The sequence below is a fragment of the Eupeodes corollae genome, chromosome 2 (assembly GCF_945859685.1).
Source record: "Eupeodes corollae chromosome 2, idEupCoro1.1, whole genome shotgun sequence".
NCBI lineage: Eukaryota > Metazoa > Arthropoda > Insecta > Diptera > Syrphidae > Eupeodes > Eupeodes corollae.
Window position 1 is genome coordinate 149005718 of NC_079148.1, and position 14872 is coordinate 149020589.

The 14872-nt window shown below is 31.2% G+C and overlaps 1 protein-coding gene across 11 annotated transcripts in view; it reads right to left on the bottom strand.

Moving 5' to 3' along the window:
* The window catches only part of LOC129946997 (formin-binding protein 1-like), a 139578-nt gene that overhangs the window by 4886 nt on the left and 119820 nt on the right, over positions 1–14872 (bottom strand). For 4 of the 11 annotated variants that reach the window (XM_056057387.1, XM_056057386.1, XM_056057384.1 and 1 more), the window contains exons 4-9: positions 10420–10564; positions 10064–10354; positions 9821–9999; positions 9469–9661; positions 8815–8928; positions 37–383 (exon numbers count right to left, since the gene is read on the bottom strand). In XM_056057387.1, coding sequence (XP_055913362.1) covers positions 37–383; positions 8815–8928; positions 9469–9661; positions 9821–9999; positions 10064–10354; positions 10420–10564 — 1269 coding nt within the window. The remainder of the gene's footprint in view (positions 1–36; positions 384–8814; positions 8929–9468; positions 9662–9820; positions 10000–10063; positions 10355–10419; positions 10565–14872) is intronic. The other 7 variants (XM_056057393.1, XM_056057392.1, XM_056057389.1 and 4 more) reach the window with 3 other exon arrangements.

Sequence of the window (14872 nt, forward strand, 5' to 3'; positions counted from 1 at the left end):
TTAAATTTTCGGAATTCTTTAAAATATAAAACTTACCTCGATACTCTATGACCATTATGGTAAATTCGATTCGCTTGTGGACTATTATTCGCCACATGCGCACTGTTCGCCTTCTCAAGGTATCCTTGGAATTTCTTCAGATCATCATTTAAATTTGTTAGATTTGTTTCGGATGCATTTAGTTGACCTTCAATTGTCATTGGATTACCCAACGATGGATTGGCTTCATAAACTACTTTCATTTTCATGAGACCATCACGTGCGGCTGTTTCTTGAGAGATTTTTTGTTGGAGTTCTGCAATTTTAGCTTGGAGCTTTTTGCGTTGTTGATTTGGTGGTAAATCACTAAAATCTTCCTTCATGCCGTCCGCAGATAAGGAATTCTTTAAATTTTTTCAAATTTGAAAGATAAAGAAAGAAAAAACAATTGATTAAGATTTATTTGTTATGTTTAAATAATATTTATATGGAATTAGCTATTTTTAATAAGAAGAAACAAATAGAAATTCGTATCGTTTTTTTTTAATGAATGTGAAAAGTGAGTGAAAATATTTATAACATGGGAAAAACGTGCATTTTTGTATACATCTTTTTTAAAAAACATTTCACACTTCCACGTTTTAAACCTTGTTTTTTTTTAAGGTTAAAAATTTGTTAAGTTTCTTATTGGAAATTTACATAAAACATGCGAGAAAAATAAGACTCTAATAGTTATGAACACATCACAAAACCACACTAATGAACACAATAATTTTTATCTAAGAATTCTAAGTATTTGAAAATATAATTAGATTCAAAAAAGTCATCTTATGCATGATTAAAGTTGCTTGATTTTAAAAATACAAATATTTAAGTTATAATTAATAAAATTGCTGAAAATTTCGGGGACTTGGAAAGACAGAGTGTGGTTAAGAATTCCACATTCGTTTTGTACGGCTAAAGAACGATTATGTGTACTTGACAGTGTGACCGAAGTTGGGCTTGGGAGTTAGATGAATATTCCTGCAGGAGGCGTTGTATAACAGTGGAGTTGTTTGAGGGGGGAAATGATGTTGGTTATTTCGCAAGAGTAAAAATAAACGCATAAAGTAAGTTGCGAGAGCATCACCCAGAGATTTGAATTATACTCAAGCTTTGGAAGTAAATAAGTCGTATTGTACATCGGTTCAAGAAGCCCATAAATTTGTCGGGATTTTTATCGACATCGGGTATTTGATTACTCCGCAAAATGTAGTTTGTGAGAAGGAAGCATTGTGGGATAGGAAGCATTAAGTTTCTGAGGCGTTAGCGTCAGCGAAACAGGTACATAAGTGTATTAGAAGCATCAGAAAGGAGATCATTAATAAAAATGAGAAAAAGTGTCGGACACAGAACAAAGCCCTGAGGCACACTAACATTATTGTTTGTGTATTACAGGCTTAAAACCAGCTAGGTTTGTGCATCGACAGAAAGCTAATTGTTTTCTCTAGCATGCGAGTAATAAGAGGTACGGTTTGTGGATAAAGATAATAGATGCGTATTTCTTTAACTGCGAGTTTTCATGTCTCAGAAGACTAAGTTGTAAGGTGATGAATAAACAAGGTGTCAGATATCTGTCTAAGTTATGCTTGAAATCTGAGATTAATTAACTGAAGGCGGTCTTGATATGTAGAACGGATCAGGAAATCTTTTTTTAATACTTTCGCTATTCTTGTAGTATGTTCTTAAGAAATGTGTTAGTGTCGGCGTAAAGTGATATACGGGAATATATAGAATTCATTTTCAGATCGTTTATGGTGAGGATAAAAAGTAAAGGACCTAAGTGGCTACCATGGGGTACCCTAAACTGTTACGCATTTAACAGTTTGAAACTATAATCATACATAATTTGACTTTTTCTTTATTTTAAAGTTGATTAAACTTGAGTTAACGACAGTACAATAATAAATCCTAGAAATTCTTAAGTTAAAACATAAAAATAAAAACTAACTGAAAAAAAACATAAATATTACAAAATAAAAATACAAATTTAATGTGCGAGTTGTAAACAGATTTGCACTTATATTATTAAATACTATTTTTAAATGTTTTGTTTAATTTTATTCTTTTGTTTATTTTTATTATTTTGAAGCATACCTTCATTGTAATACAGGTTTCAATAATCTTCTGTTTCTTCGACAGATTTTATTTTTTGTTTTTATTTTGTATGATTGTTGTTTATTATTTTTTATTTTTTGGAAAATTTTCAGATGAGTGTTGTCGTGATGAGATATAGAGTAGTGTAATGTGAGTGTTTTATTTCGATATGTATGAATAAATATAAAAATATATATTTTTTTCGTATTTTTCATAACGTTACGGTTTTTTTTTTATTATTTTTTTTAAACGGTAAGCATGAAAAAGCAAGAAAACAGAGAAAATATGTAAAAATAAATAAAATATTTGTATAAAATAATATGAATAAATAAATATGGTGTTTTTGTGTTTTTTTTAATCTTAAAATTAAAATAGCAAGGTGTTTTTTTTAGTTTAGGTGACGACAAAACAAAAACAGAATTGTTTTGGATTTTGTATTTTAATTTTACAGTCCAATGATTTTAAGAAAGCTTAAAATATTTAAGTGATCATGATAATGATGATGATGGTGAGTAACTTTGATTAATTGATTTATTAAAAAATAGCCATTTACTCATTTTTCACTCTTTAAACTAAATTTATTTATTTTATAATATGATTAAAAAAATTAGAAGGGTTTCTGTAAGAAAAATATGGTTTCAGAAAAGACTGGTCAACACATTTTTTTTTATTTTCTGCCACATACATCTAACATAATTTCTCTATCACGTCAGATTTTTTAAGGGCAACATAGTTCTTCCAAAAAAAAATTTAATGAAGATTTTCTAAAGCTCCAATCTTTATTTTCTAGATCCTTTCAAAATCTCGGAAATTCTCTTGTTATGAGTCTTTTTTTTACTATTTATAGAGTTTTGAGAAACTAAGCATATTAAGCTTTCATAGCATTGAAAAATACATTTTTGAATTAATTGTCCATGCTTATTCGAACTCCACTTTAAGCTATTTATTTAAAAATGTTCTTTTCCACCATTATTTTTACATTTTAAATTTTTTTTTTAAAAATTGATGTCGTAATCTTATTTAGACGACGATTTCTGTTGAAAACTATATTACAATAAATACTTCAGCCTTTCTTCCAAGACTAATGAGGATTTTTCGAAAATTAAAGAAAATACTAAAAATATGAAAACGCAATATTGAAGATAGACTGTTTTTGTTCAAAAGATGAATTTTAAAAACCTCAAAAAGCATAATATATTTCTTTTTAATTTAAGACTTTTATAAATCGTTTTCCAATAAGAACGTTTGTTCACGAATTGGATTTTGGAACAGTTGGAAGTTGAGCGCATTTTAGGATGATGGATACGGATATTTAGTGATATGGGTAGAAACCAATCCAGTGGAAATTCACGAGATGCCAATGCATTCAAATAAAGTTACTGTTTTTTACTGATTTTGGGCTGGAGTTGTCAACGGTCCGTACTTGATGCTGGCCAGGTCATCACCGTCAACTTCAATAGCTATAGGTCGATGATTATCAACTTCTTGTGGCCTAAATTAAATGATATTTACATCGAAATAGATGGTTCCAACAGGATGGAGCTACGTTCCACACGACTTAAGACACAATCGATATTCTGCGCGAGCGGTTTCATGGCATGGTATCCCAAGATCGTGTGATTTGACAGATTTAGACTTTTTCTTGTGGGATTTTATTAAAGTGGCATGTTTATACGAATAAGCCGCAAACCACCGCGGCCCGCAAAGACAAATTCAGGCTCATTGATGCCAAAGTCATTGAACACTGGGCTTTTGAATTGTGCGCCAACTAGCGAAGACGCGATAAAGATAAAACCGTTTGCAAGTCTCATATACAACTTGTTTTATTCATTTTCAAAATCGATTTGAATTTAATGGAAACCCCTTTTTCTTAAAAACCTGACGCTATAAAACCAAAAAAAACCCTATTTTAAGTATTTTATGTATTAAACAAAATTTGATTGATGAAATAAATGGCTTCAAAAAATTATTGTAAAATGAAAAGTCGTTTCAGTAATCCCGATTTATTTTGTAGTATTTTTGAAAACAAAAATCCCCGACAAAAAATATTTTCTCGGCATCTTTGAGTGCCAAAGAGAATACAAATTATTTAAGCCAATAATATGACAATGAGACAAATTTTTTGAATAATTATAAAACATTTTGTTTTATAAATTTAAATATTTACCAACAAAGTATTTGTATCTTTTTTTTCCTACGAAGACACTGATTTTTCTTTTTTAACACAATGTATGAATGAAAGTGCAAATTTGTCAAAAGCTTAAATATTCAATTTGCAAAACAAATCATAAAATCTGCAAGCAATAATTAAATTAATTTATTTATGTACATTTATTGCTATATAAAATTGTTTCTTTGATATAATTTTAAAATCCAATAAAAATAAGCATTCTTTAACCAAATAAATATGGCGTTTTATTTTTGAAAAAATGCATGTCTTAAGGGGGTATTCTGGTCTAGAGACATGAATTTTATGTAATTTTTGAAGTGCTGTAGAAAAAAGCAAGCTACAATTTTACCATCAATTTTTTTATACATTATTTATTCACATTAGAAGCATACAAAAAAAATAAAAAAGTAAAAAAAAAATAAAAATTCCGTTAGTTATCAGCTGATAGAGTAGTGCGTCTCAAAAATTTGGTGCGTGACCATACCCACGATTTTAACTCTCCTAGAAATCTGAAATCAAAAACTAAAAAAGATTATTAATCTACAATAATGTCGCAATGTCTGGAACTACGGAAAAGTTACAAACATTTTTTTTTACAAAATGGCGGCTGTCTAAAGAAAAATACAAAAAATTTACCATTTTTTTGAACATTCTTCGATTTGTTAAAAATAGTAAAAATAAAAATTTGGGGATGGCCGTAGTTCCGGACGTAGACAAGTCCCTAAAGAAGACTTTCTTAAAATTTCAAGTAAATCGGTTCGGCAGAACCTGAGAAATCGTGGGTATCAGATTCAAAAAGACAGTTCTGAGAAAAACGCGTTTAAAGTACCCCATTATGTCTTTTGTTCTATTAGTTGCAGCCCAACCGATTTGGATGGCTGCTCAGCAAAATACTTATTTCTCCGAAAATAATTTGAATTTGGGAAAATCCTCTAGTAGACATATTCTTAAATAGTTAAACTATGAAAATATGAAAAGAAAAAAAAATCGATTTTTTTTAATTTCTAGACCAGAATACCCCCTTAATAATTTTGAAATGCATAGCGATTTCGTATAAAATTAAGCAACCCATATAATTATACAAAAAGTGATAACAACAAATAAAAGGACTCAAAACAATAACACAAAAAACATATAGCAACATTTAATTTTTAATTTTATTAGCGACGGACGGGGACCAGATATAAAAATACTATATTCAAAAATTACGAACGAAAATCAACCTATAATTGAACAATAAACGTGGGTGTTGTTAAAAAAGTATTGTTTTATTTAACAGTGTACAAATAATTGTTGTATTTTTTAATTTTTTTTTTTTAATGTAAAAGTGAGACATTGTGTATGATTTGTTTTTATTGTACATGGAAATAAATCGACGACAGTACTTACAATTTTATGTTTTTATTTTTCGTCAATTTTTAGATGCCAATATAACATATTGTTCGGTACGTAATATTTTACGTTTGAAGAAGAAAATATTGTTTTTTGTTTGTTTTGTACAAATCGCGAAGATTTTTTGATTGCGATATAGGAATGACATATTGATTATTGTTTTTTTTTTGATTGTTTATATAGATAAAATAAAAAGAGAAAAAAATAAATGTTATATTAAAAAAATAATTAATTAAAATAAATTAAACTAAACTTAAGTGATATAAATTTTGGATCAAAGTTTTATGGAGGTATGTAAATTTTTATTTTTAATTGCGTGATTTTCTTCTGTTACAAGCTGGATGTTTAAGAAATCGTAAGTTTATGTATTTATGGATCATGTGTAGAATAAAATACAAAATGTGATATTATATGTATTTTGCTTAAGCCTATCCTAGCCTAGTGCGAATTTTTAAATTGCTGCCAAGACAAGGAGTCTTTAGTGCTTGTAAATTTTATTTAGGGATCTATATTTGTGCTGAGGTTTTTGTTGAAGCTAATTCAGATATTAAAAATCACTTAAAAAAATCAAAAATGTAGAGAACTAGAACAATAATAAATAGTTCTTAGAAGCAGAAAAGTTGCACGCAACTTAAAAAGTTGTTATTCGAATTGGCTTTATATAGAGCTAAATGTTGATAATGAAAAACTTTCATAAGAAATGTTGGTCGACGAAGATTACTTTACAACACGAAAATCATAAACTTTGACATAAAGGCAACACAAAATTGTTTCAAATACAAAAATAACAATTTTCAATAGTGAGTTTCATGTTTGAATGAAAGCTAGCAGCTTTCAGTACTCTACGAATAAGAACAAGAAAGTATAACATATTCCATCCTAACAAAAATATTGGTCATACAAATTGTGGTTTATGAAAATTGACGTTACTAGTCTTCAATTTTGTGTCAATATTTTATCTAGAACTAAGTTTGTGATACTTTTTCTTGTCAGTTTTTGAACGAATCTTTTCCCAAGGAGCCTGTGATTAGGCTAAGCATTTAATATCCATCGTTTAAGCAGAAAAATAAAGTATTTTTCTAAATACAGGGTGTTTTTAAGCTGCAACAAAAGTTTCGATGGTTGTTGTCTATAGTTTGGAATCTTACTTAAATCTGAGAGGTCAATAATAACACATTACGTGTAACCATTACATTTATAAAAATGAACTGTTTGGCGTGGCTTACCATCTGGTTGCATCGTTGGTCCTCATTTCTTCCGAAGTGAGGAAGAAGTTGAATTTCCGGTGAATGGCAAGCAACTGATTATTCATTTCCAAAATCTAATCAGGTAAATATCGACATTTCATACCTACGCGACTGAGCAACTAAATAGTGTTTTTTGGACGTGTGGTTTTCAAGAAGAAATAAAACTGATATAATTTAATATAATGGCCAATAATTTAACTTTATTAAAAAGATAAGAGTTTGTTATTATGTTTTAAAAAATGATTTCGGCAAGTGGCCTTTGGCTGGTTTGAATAAATTCCAGCAGAGAAGTTCAATTTTCGACTACTTTTTGCAGTAGTTGGGCCGTTAGATCGGCAATAACGAGGCCAATTTTCTTTTCGAAGACGTTAACCGTGTTCGGTTTATTTGCGTAAGCAAGCGAATTCACATAACCTTACAAAAATAGTCCAGTTGGAGGACACCACAGGCCCACAGGTGGCGCAACAGTCCGTTAAGAACCAGGGCCTAGTAACTTACAACTCTCAACCATTCGTGTGTGTGAGTTCTGTTGTCAGGGATCGAATGGACCCACAATTTTAAGCCGAATCTAAATGACTAATTTGAGAAAGCACTTTTCATGACAAGAATTACTCTTAGAGAATTTGTCAATTCCTCGCAAGAGGGAGTATCCGTGCAAAAAAATCTTTAGATGGCATAGGCAGAGATCGAACCTCTGGCACGACAGTCCAACGCACTAACCATCATGCCACGGCCCTACACGACGGATAATTCGCTCATTAAAAGTTTTCTTCAATATATTAATTGTTTTGATGGGTCGGTCGCGCGAACCAAACCATTATTTTGGTTATGAATTTTCACAATTTTAAACCAACGTTCAGGAAAAAATCTATTCAATATGATAAGGTACAGAGTATAAATCAAGTAGGTAACAGTTGTTACTCGTCCGCTGAGAGGCTCAGACGACACAAAAGGGACTTGAAGCTAAGGCAATTTCGAGACTGGAAAGTTAGTCAAGAACTATCTCCCTACATATGAAGTCAATTGCACTCATGTGAAAATGACAGCTGGTCATCTATTTTCATTCAACTGAAAGCTAAGCTTCATGATTTTGTGATGATTTATTTATTTCATGACCAACTTTATTTAAAGTTTTGTGTAAAATGTTCCTTATCATATTGGAAAAGCAATAAGGACTTTTTCTTTGCAATATAAAACACAAGTTTTATTGGATCTATTTTGTGTTCAAAGAATGTAGTTGATTGAAAGCCACACGTCTAAAAACAACCCCCCTTATTCATTGAGAGCGCTTAACTATTAATTATTTCGAAAATGACACTAAGGGATCCTCGTTCGTGCGACTTAAGACCTTCTCGTTTAAAGAAGTAAGTTTAATTATTAACTTATGCGAAAAAAACCACCTCTTCAATCATTGGAAGCGATTAGATTTATTGGATGAGGCAGTCAAAAATTGGACTGATCTACCAGACTTTCATAAGAAAACATTTGAACAACATTTCTGTTTAGTATTATCATTTAAAGCTCTTAAAAAAAACACCCTATATAAATTAAACTAAGTTCTCAGCTAACTCAAAAGTCTGTTCCTGATAATGTACAATGAAAATACATTTCCAACAAAATCTCTATGACCTTAAAAATGAACACAACCAACACGATAATGGGTTTCCTCTTACACAATTATGTTTGAAACATTTATTAAATACCCTTAAAAACTATAAAAATGAAGTAATGTACTTTACTCTAATCACTATTTTTAATTTTTCCGCCCAAAATGGAAATGGAAGAAAATTCCACAATTTTTTTTTATTTTTAGCAACAGGAATGAATAGTACAAAGAAAATGAGTGCCAACATAAGAGTAGGTAGTAGTATTGTAGCTCCTTTTACTTACTGACTGTTTTGTTTTGGAAAACATTTTCCACATAGTTAAAAAGGAGTTTAATGTTTTTAAATCATGATTCATATGATTTAATTGAACAATTTCAGTCGTTTTATCAGTCAAATCCTAGTTGTAAAGAAAAGTTTGGAAAAATAAAAATTACAAAATTTCTACCAAATTTATTAATTTTAAACACAAGCCGATTATAATTTTGTTTGTTTTTGAAGCGATACATTTTATAAGTAAGCTGAAATCAACCCTCCCCGTAAAAAAAATAAAATAAATAAAATATCCTTCTACATAAGGGGACACATTAAAACTAGCTCTTTACTGAGGGGCGTATTCATTTCTCTTTGGCTATTCGTTGTTTTTTCTTTTGCAATAAATAATTAAATTTATAATTTTTATTTAATTTTGAAACTTAAGAGAAATTACGACTACAAATAAGCTCTTCAAAGTGAAATGAGTAAACCTTAATTACTTAAGATATATTTATCTCTGCAAAATGCATATTAAAGGGTTGTATACCAAGGGGATGTTTAAGATAAATGCTTACACACTAATATTTATATGTGTTATATTTAGGAATTGATGGAAATAATTATTATAGGCCCTTACTTAAGTTTAAAAAAATGTTAGTGAATTTATTCAAATTTTCTATCTCACCTTATTACTACCAAATAATATAGACCCCAAAATTCCACGATTTTTCTTTTTGCTCCCAGTCACTGTTCCCTTAATCGTTTGGAAATGATTATTTAGGGGTCGAATATTTATTTGTTCCGTGGATGAATCTGGATTGGCTTTGGACAGATCCTCAAATGGTATATCTGTTGGTATTGTGAAACCTGACTGATACCTAAAATATAAAGAGAAACATATGATTAATTGAGATCTGCTATTAAAATTGCACAGCACCGAATTTCTTGATAATGTTCTAGTCTTAAAACACGGTTTAAAGAAAAGTTACTTGAAACTCTGTCAAGAAATCCGCCGTCGCGGCGGTAAGAAGACAAACCTTTCTATAACTTTTAATGAATCTTGTTTTTCGTTAATTGACTCGCCAGCTTTCACAATACCCTCCAAACAACTAGCAATTATGGGTGCAACAGCTGATTCAATATCTGCTGAACGAACAATAAACTCTCGAATACCGCGGGTCCGTTTTTCATCGAGTTCTTGTAACTTATTAAATACCTTCAAAAAGAAAAAAATAAATTAGTCTTGGGATGTATTAAGTTGTAATCAATTTTTGTATTACATTTGGCAACAGAACATTAAAATGTTGCTGTTGTAGATTATTTGTTTTTTGTAATTGATTTGCGTATTCATTTTTAGCATCGTCTGATTGTTGAATTTTTGATGTCATTATATTTTTATATCTTTCAACTTCAGCCCGGCTGAGGTTTAAATCCATATCGGCTTTTTTATAATTATCAACAGCCTTCTCTGAGTCTTTAAATGCTTTATCATATGTTCGCTTAGCTCGATCCAGCGATCCTAATTGTGATTGTAGGATTTGTTGTAAATGCGTGCCATCTGTTAAGCATTTCTAGAAATAGAAAAATGAATATAAATTAATTATTTTGTACTTTTTAAAAGATTTCAAATACTTACTTTTCTATCTTCTCGCAACGTTTTTGACAGCACTGTAATACCATGAATAATTTCTTGTTGCAGCGATTCTGCGACAACTTCTCTTTGACCAGCCAAGTCTCCGATTTCTTTGAGCACGTTTCGAAATGCCTGCCATGATGAGAATCTATAAAAATACAAGAAATGAAAAAACACACGTTTTAGTAAAGGAAAGTTTTGTATATCTATATTTTTATTTTATATCAATAGAAAAAAGAAGATGCTTCTGTGGATATAACTTTAATGTACATTGACCCTAACGTCGCGAAGGATGAGAGGTGCTGCAGCAGGGTTTACTTGTAAATTGTTGTTCTCGTCGTCGTTGAGAGAGATGTAAGTGTACAAAGCGCAATAAGTATTCACTAATTAAAATTTAAATCAATCAAAAATGACGCAAAGAAGACGACGGCAACGACGACGATGACGACGAAGAAGAAGAAACACGTTCTTTGTGGTAAACTCCAATATAACAGCTCCTCAAGTCCATGGGCGAAGTCGAAGAGTATCTGTAGGCCATGTTATTTCTGATATCGCACAACACATCAGGCTTGAGAATAAGTGTGGTATGGATGACGATGACAACAACGACGATGTCGAAGAAGACGTAGACGAGGTTGGAGACGAAATTCCGCCCACTTGTCGCATGTTGGCGTAGTTAGAGGCTGAAGAAGTAAATAATTATCTAAGTTATTATTACTATACGACGATGATTACGACGACGTCAAGTCGCGTCTGGTTCCATCGAAGGAAAAGAAGTCAAGTAACAAGTAAAAGGGATTGCATCACCGAAATGTAACTGGTAAAAGGAAGTTTTTAGAGTAGAATGACGTGTTGTCAGGTTTTTCAGCCTTAGTTGAGGAAAAAGGATTATTATGTTGTTTTATTATTTTGTTTTATTATTATTAGAGATTTGAATATTTTGTGAATCTTTAAGTTTGCTTGTTAGCTTCGTGCTTTCTCAAATAAGCCGTTCGGATTGGACTTAAAACTGTAGGCCCTCTCCATCCCTGATAACAGCATTCGCATACAGGATTGATTGATAGTTGTAAGTCACTAAGCCCTAGTTCTCGACGGACTGTTGTGCCATCGAATTTATTATTTTTTTTTTTCATGTAAAAATAATATCTGCTATAGAAACAAGCAGGATTTTTGAAATTCATTAATATTCTGGCTGAATTAAGCATTTCTAAAGTGGAAAGTGAGAAACTTGAATCAAAAAACCTCAGATAGTTGTTAAAATACAAAATTTTAAATCAATAGGTTGAAAATAAGCTGATTTATGAGTTCGGCCAACTGATTGGAGTTTTGAGTAAAAGAAAATCATTGATAATTTTGCAACATATTTCAAACCAAAAATTCGAAAACCAAGTACTTAAAGGTTGTTCGCAGCCGCAATTTTTTGGGACATAATTTTCGAAGCTATGCAAAATAAAAACGTTACTTTTTCGAAAATTCTAAGCCAAAATTTTGTCAGATATAGTCAGTTGACATTTATTTATCATTTTTTTAGAATTAAGTGTTATTTATTTACGAATCAAGTTCACCGACGTTATCCAACAAAACCACTTTTTGGTCAAACATTATAAACCTTTTCTTGGAATTTTTGAGAACTACGAGTTTTTTTATTGCACTCGATTAAATGTTTTAAATTTTGCTTTAACAAATAATTTTGTGAAACAGGGACTACCACCAGAATCAAAGACTCAGGGAGGCTAAAGAAAACGACCACAGCGGAAGTTAGTTTTTAATTGCTTTACTGTCCAGAGAATCGGTTTGGGACTTCAATAGAAGTTAAAACGATCTGTGTTGAAACTCTCGTCTAATCTGGACTTAAAGCTGTATTAAAGCCGGTTTTCCGGCTCTTCTCATTTGCAAATAGGAGTATGTTTTGAAAAGTTGTCAAAAACTAATACAAAAATATATAAACTGTTTTGAAAATGAGGATGGTGATAATTGTTAACAAGTCATAATGGACATTAGCTAGTTTTGTTTTTAAATTTTGACGATTTTATCAAAGCACATGAATTACGAACGTAAGGTTTATTCGTGATTCATATTAATTTAAAAATGCATGCTTTTGTAGATGTTTCTTAATCCATCGACATCGTGGACATTCTTCAATAGAATTTGATAGTTTATATCGAAATAAAGTGTCTTTTGAAAAGCTGTTGTAAATAAAACGAAGAAGTTAAAAATAATGACCAAAGAGATATCAGAAATGATTTTTGACAAAAGAGAGTTTTCAATTGACGAAAAGCACCATCAAACTTGTGTTGTCTGAAATTCGAAATAATTCAATTCAATAGCCAAAGGAATATGTATTTAAGTACAAAGCAAAGCAACCATCTGCAGAATAGTTAACCGAGTGTCGAATATTATCATTGATGAATATCTTTCTAACACCCTTTTCAGACATAGCCTTGCATTTTTTTTTCGAGGTGGATTTCCTCATGTAGCTGGATGTGTTGACAGTACTATGTAGATATTGATTCACCAATTTGTGATCTTAATAATCACAATCTATGATTTATGTTGGACCTTTTCAAAGTACGAATTAATTGCAAAGTTGTTTTTTAAATTGGTTAAACACTTTTACTTTTTAAATTTTAAAATAAAGCCTGAAAGTTAAAAAATATTTCACTTTGCAAATTTTGTGAAACACTTTGAACTTTTACTTTCGGGGATATTGTTTTGAATGCAAAGTTGCAGAGTGAAATGTGTTTGCTAAAATAGGCCCCTGATCAATAAATAAACTAAGGAGAAGTTTTCAGAGTTCGTTGAAAGTTAAGATGGGGTTGGTGGAGGTGTGTTCTCTGAACGACTGAAATTAAGTCTATCATTCCGCCTTCCGCCTTGAGCTCTGGACTCTGTCTCTACAAACTCTAATGGAGATGGCACAACAGTTTGATATTCACCTTTAATGGGTACTGGGCAATAGAAATATTCCAGGTAACTGTTAAGCAGATGAACACGCCAGGAAAGGTACAGTACAGCCCATCCTACCACGTTTGGCACGTACTGGCATACCAATTGCTACTTGTAAACTGTTGCTAATGCAAGACGCTGTGAGGAGGGCAGGCACCAGGTGGAACAACACAAAAAAAAGAGGAAGAAACAGTTCCTTATCTTCTCTGCACATGCCCTGCTCTGGCTCAAAACGCAAGAATTACCTTGGAGAATTCTTCTTTAAAGATCTAAATCATATCAGCATAATCAGTCTTTCACGTTTCGTAAGGGACTCAAACTGGTTCCATTGAGCTTAGGATTAGGAGGAAGCCTCAAGATTTATGTGGTACCACAATGGGCCATTAAACTGGCCGTTTCCATCTTTGACAACCACTATAAGCTAACCTAGTTGAAAGTTAAAAAAATGTACTTATGCGAACTTGGATAACCATACTTAAATCCACCTGAAAAACTTATCTGACTCAGTGTCTTACCGATGCATGTACAAATCTTATAAATACAAAACGTCCAAGAAAAGGTTTAAAGTTTTGGCAAAAACCGTAATAACATTTAAAAAAGAAAGCACTTGTAAAGGTAGAGAAAATTCAATGACAAAAAATATCGTTCTAAAAATTTAATTTAAAAAAAAATCAAATTCAGCAGTAATTGGCTTCAATGGCACTTCTAACGCCAAATAATACCTCCATGCTCATGAAATCCTTTATTTTTTCACAAAAAGCCACCCATTTCGAAAAATGGATCAAACCAATGCTTTTGTTATATTTTCTAACAATTTTATTCCCAAAAAAGCCTTTTTTCCAAAAATGAAAAATAACAATATACAAAAACAACAACAGCAACAGCAAAGGATGAAAGACTTAAATTCCATGCGAAATTTAGGTCAACAATTTTGACTAAAGCCCCTGGTTACAATGTCAGTGAACGTCGACGAAGAGAACTACGAGGATGATGATGACGTTGGGTAGGATGAATAGATATGGGCGTGATAAGCAAAAAGTATTCATTTTCAAATCACATGCAATGGAAATAGAACTAGGAACAGTACATGTGTACATTATTATTTTTATTATTATTCTTCATTGCACAATGCACACACCGCACATAAGAATAACATAGTTTGTATGTTTTTGTTAAGAAAATCCTTTATTTTTTAAGGATAGTTTTTCTCTGACGTTTTGTCGGTGTGTGATGACGTCTCTCTCATAGTTTTGAAAAGCATTCTATACACAGTATTTTGAATAGATATAAAGTTTTCTGCTGGCCAATGAACTATAAAAATAAGCGTCTGGGAATATGTTCGCTACTCGTACTTGTGCATATGGACATTTTCAAAAGAAAAAAAAATACATTATTGCAATCATGTCTGCTTAGATTGTTTGCTGTTAAGATATTTGAAAGCATTTTTTAGAGCTTATTTCCGTAAATCCTTAACATTCCAATTTAAAGTTTGTTTTTTTAAGATTTATTT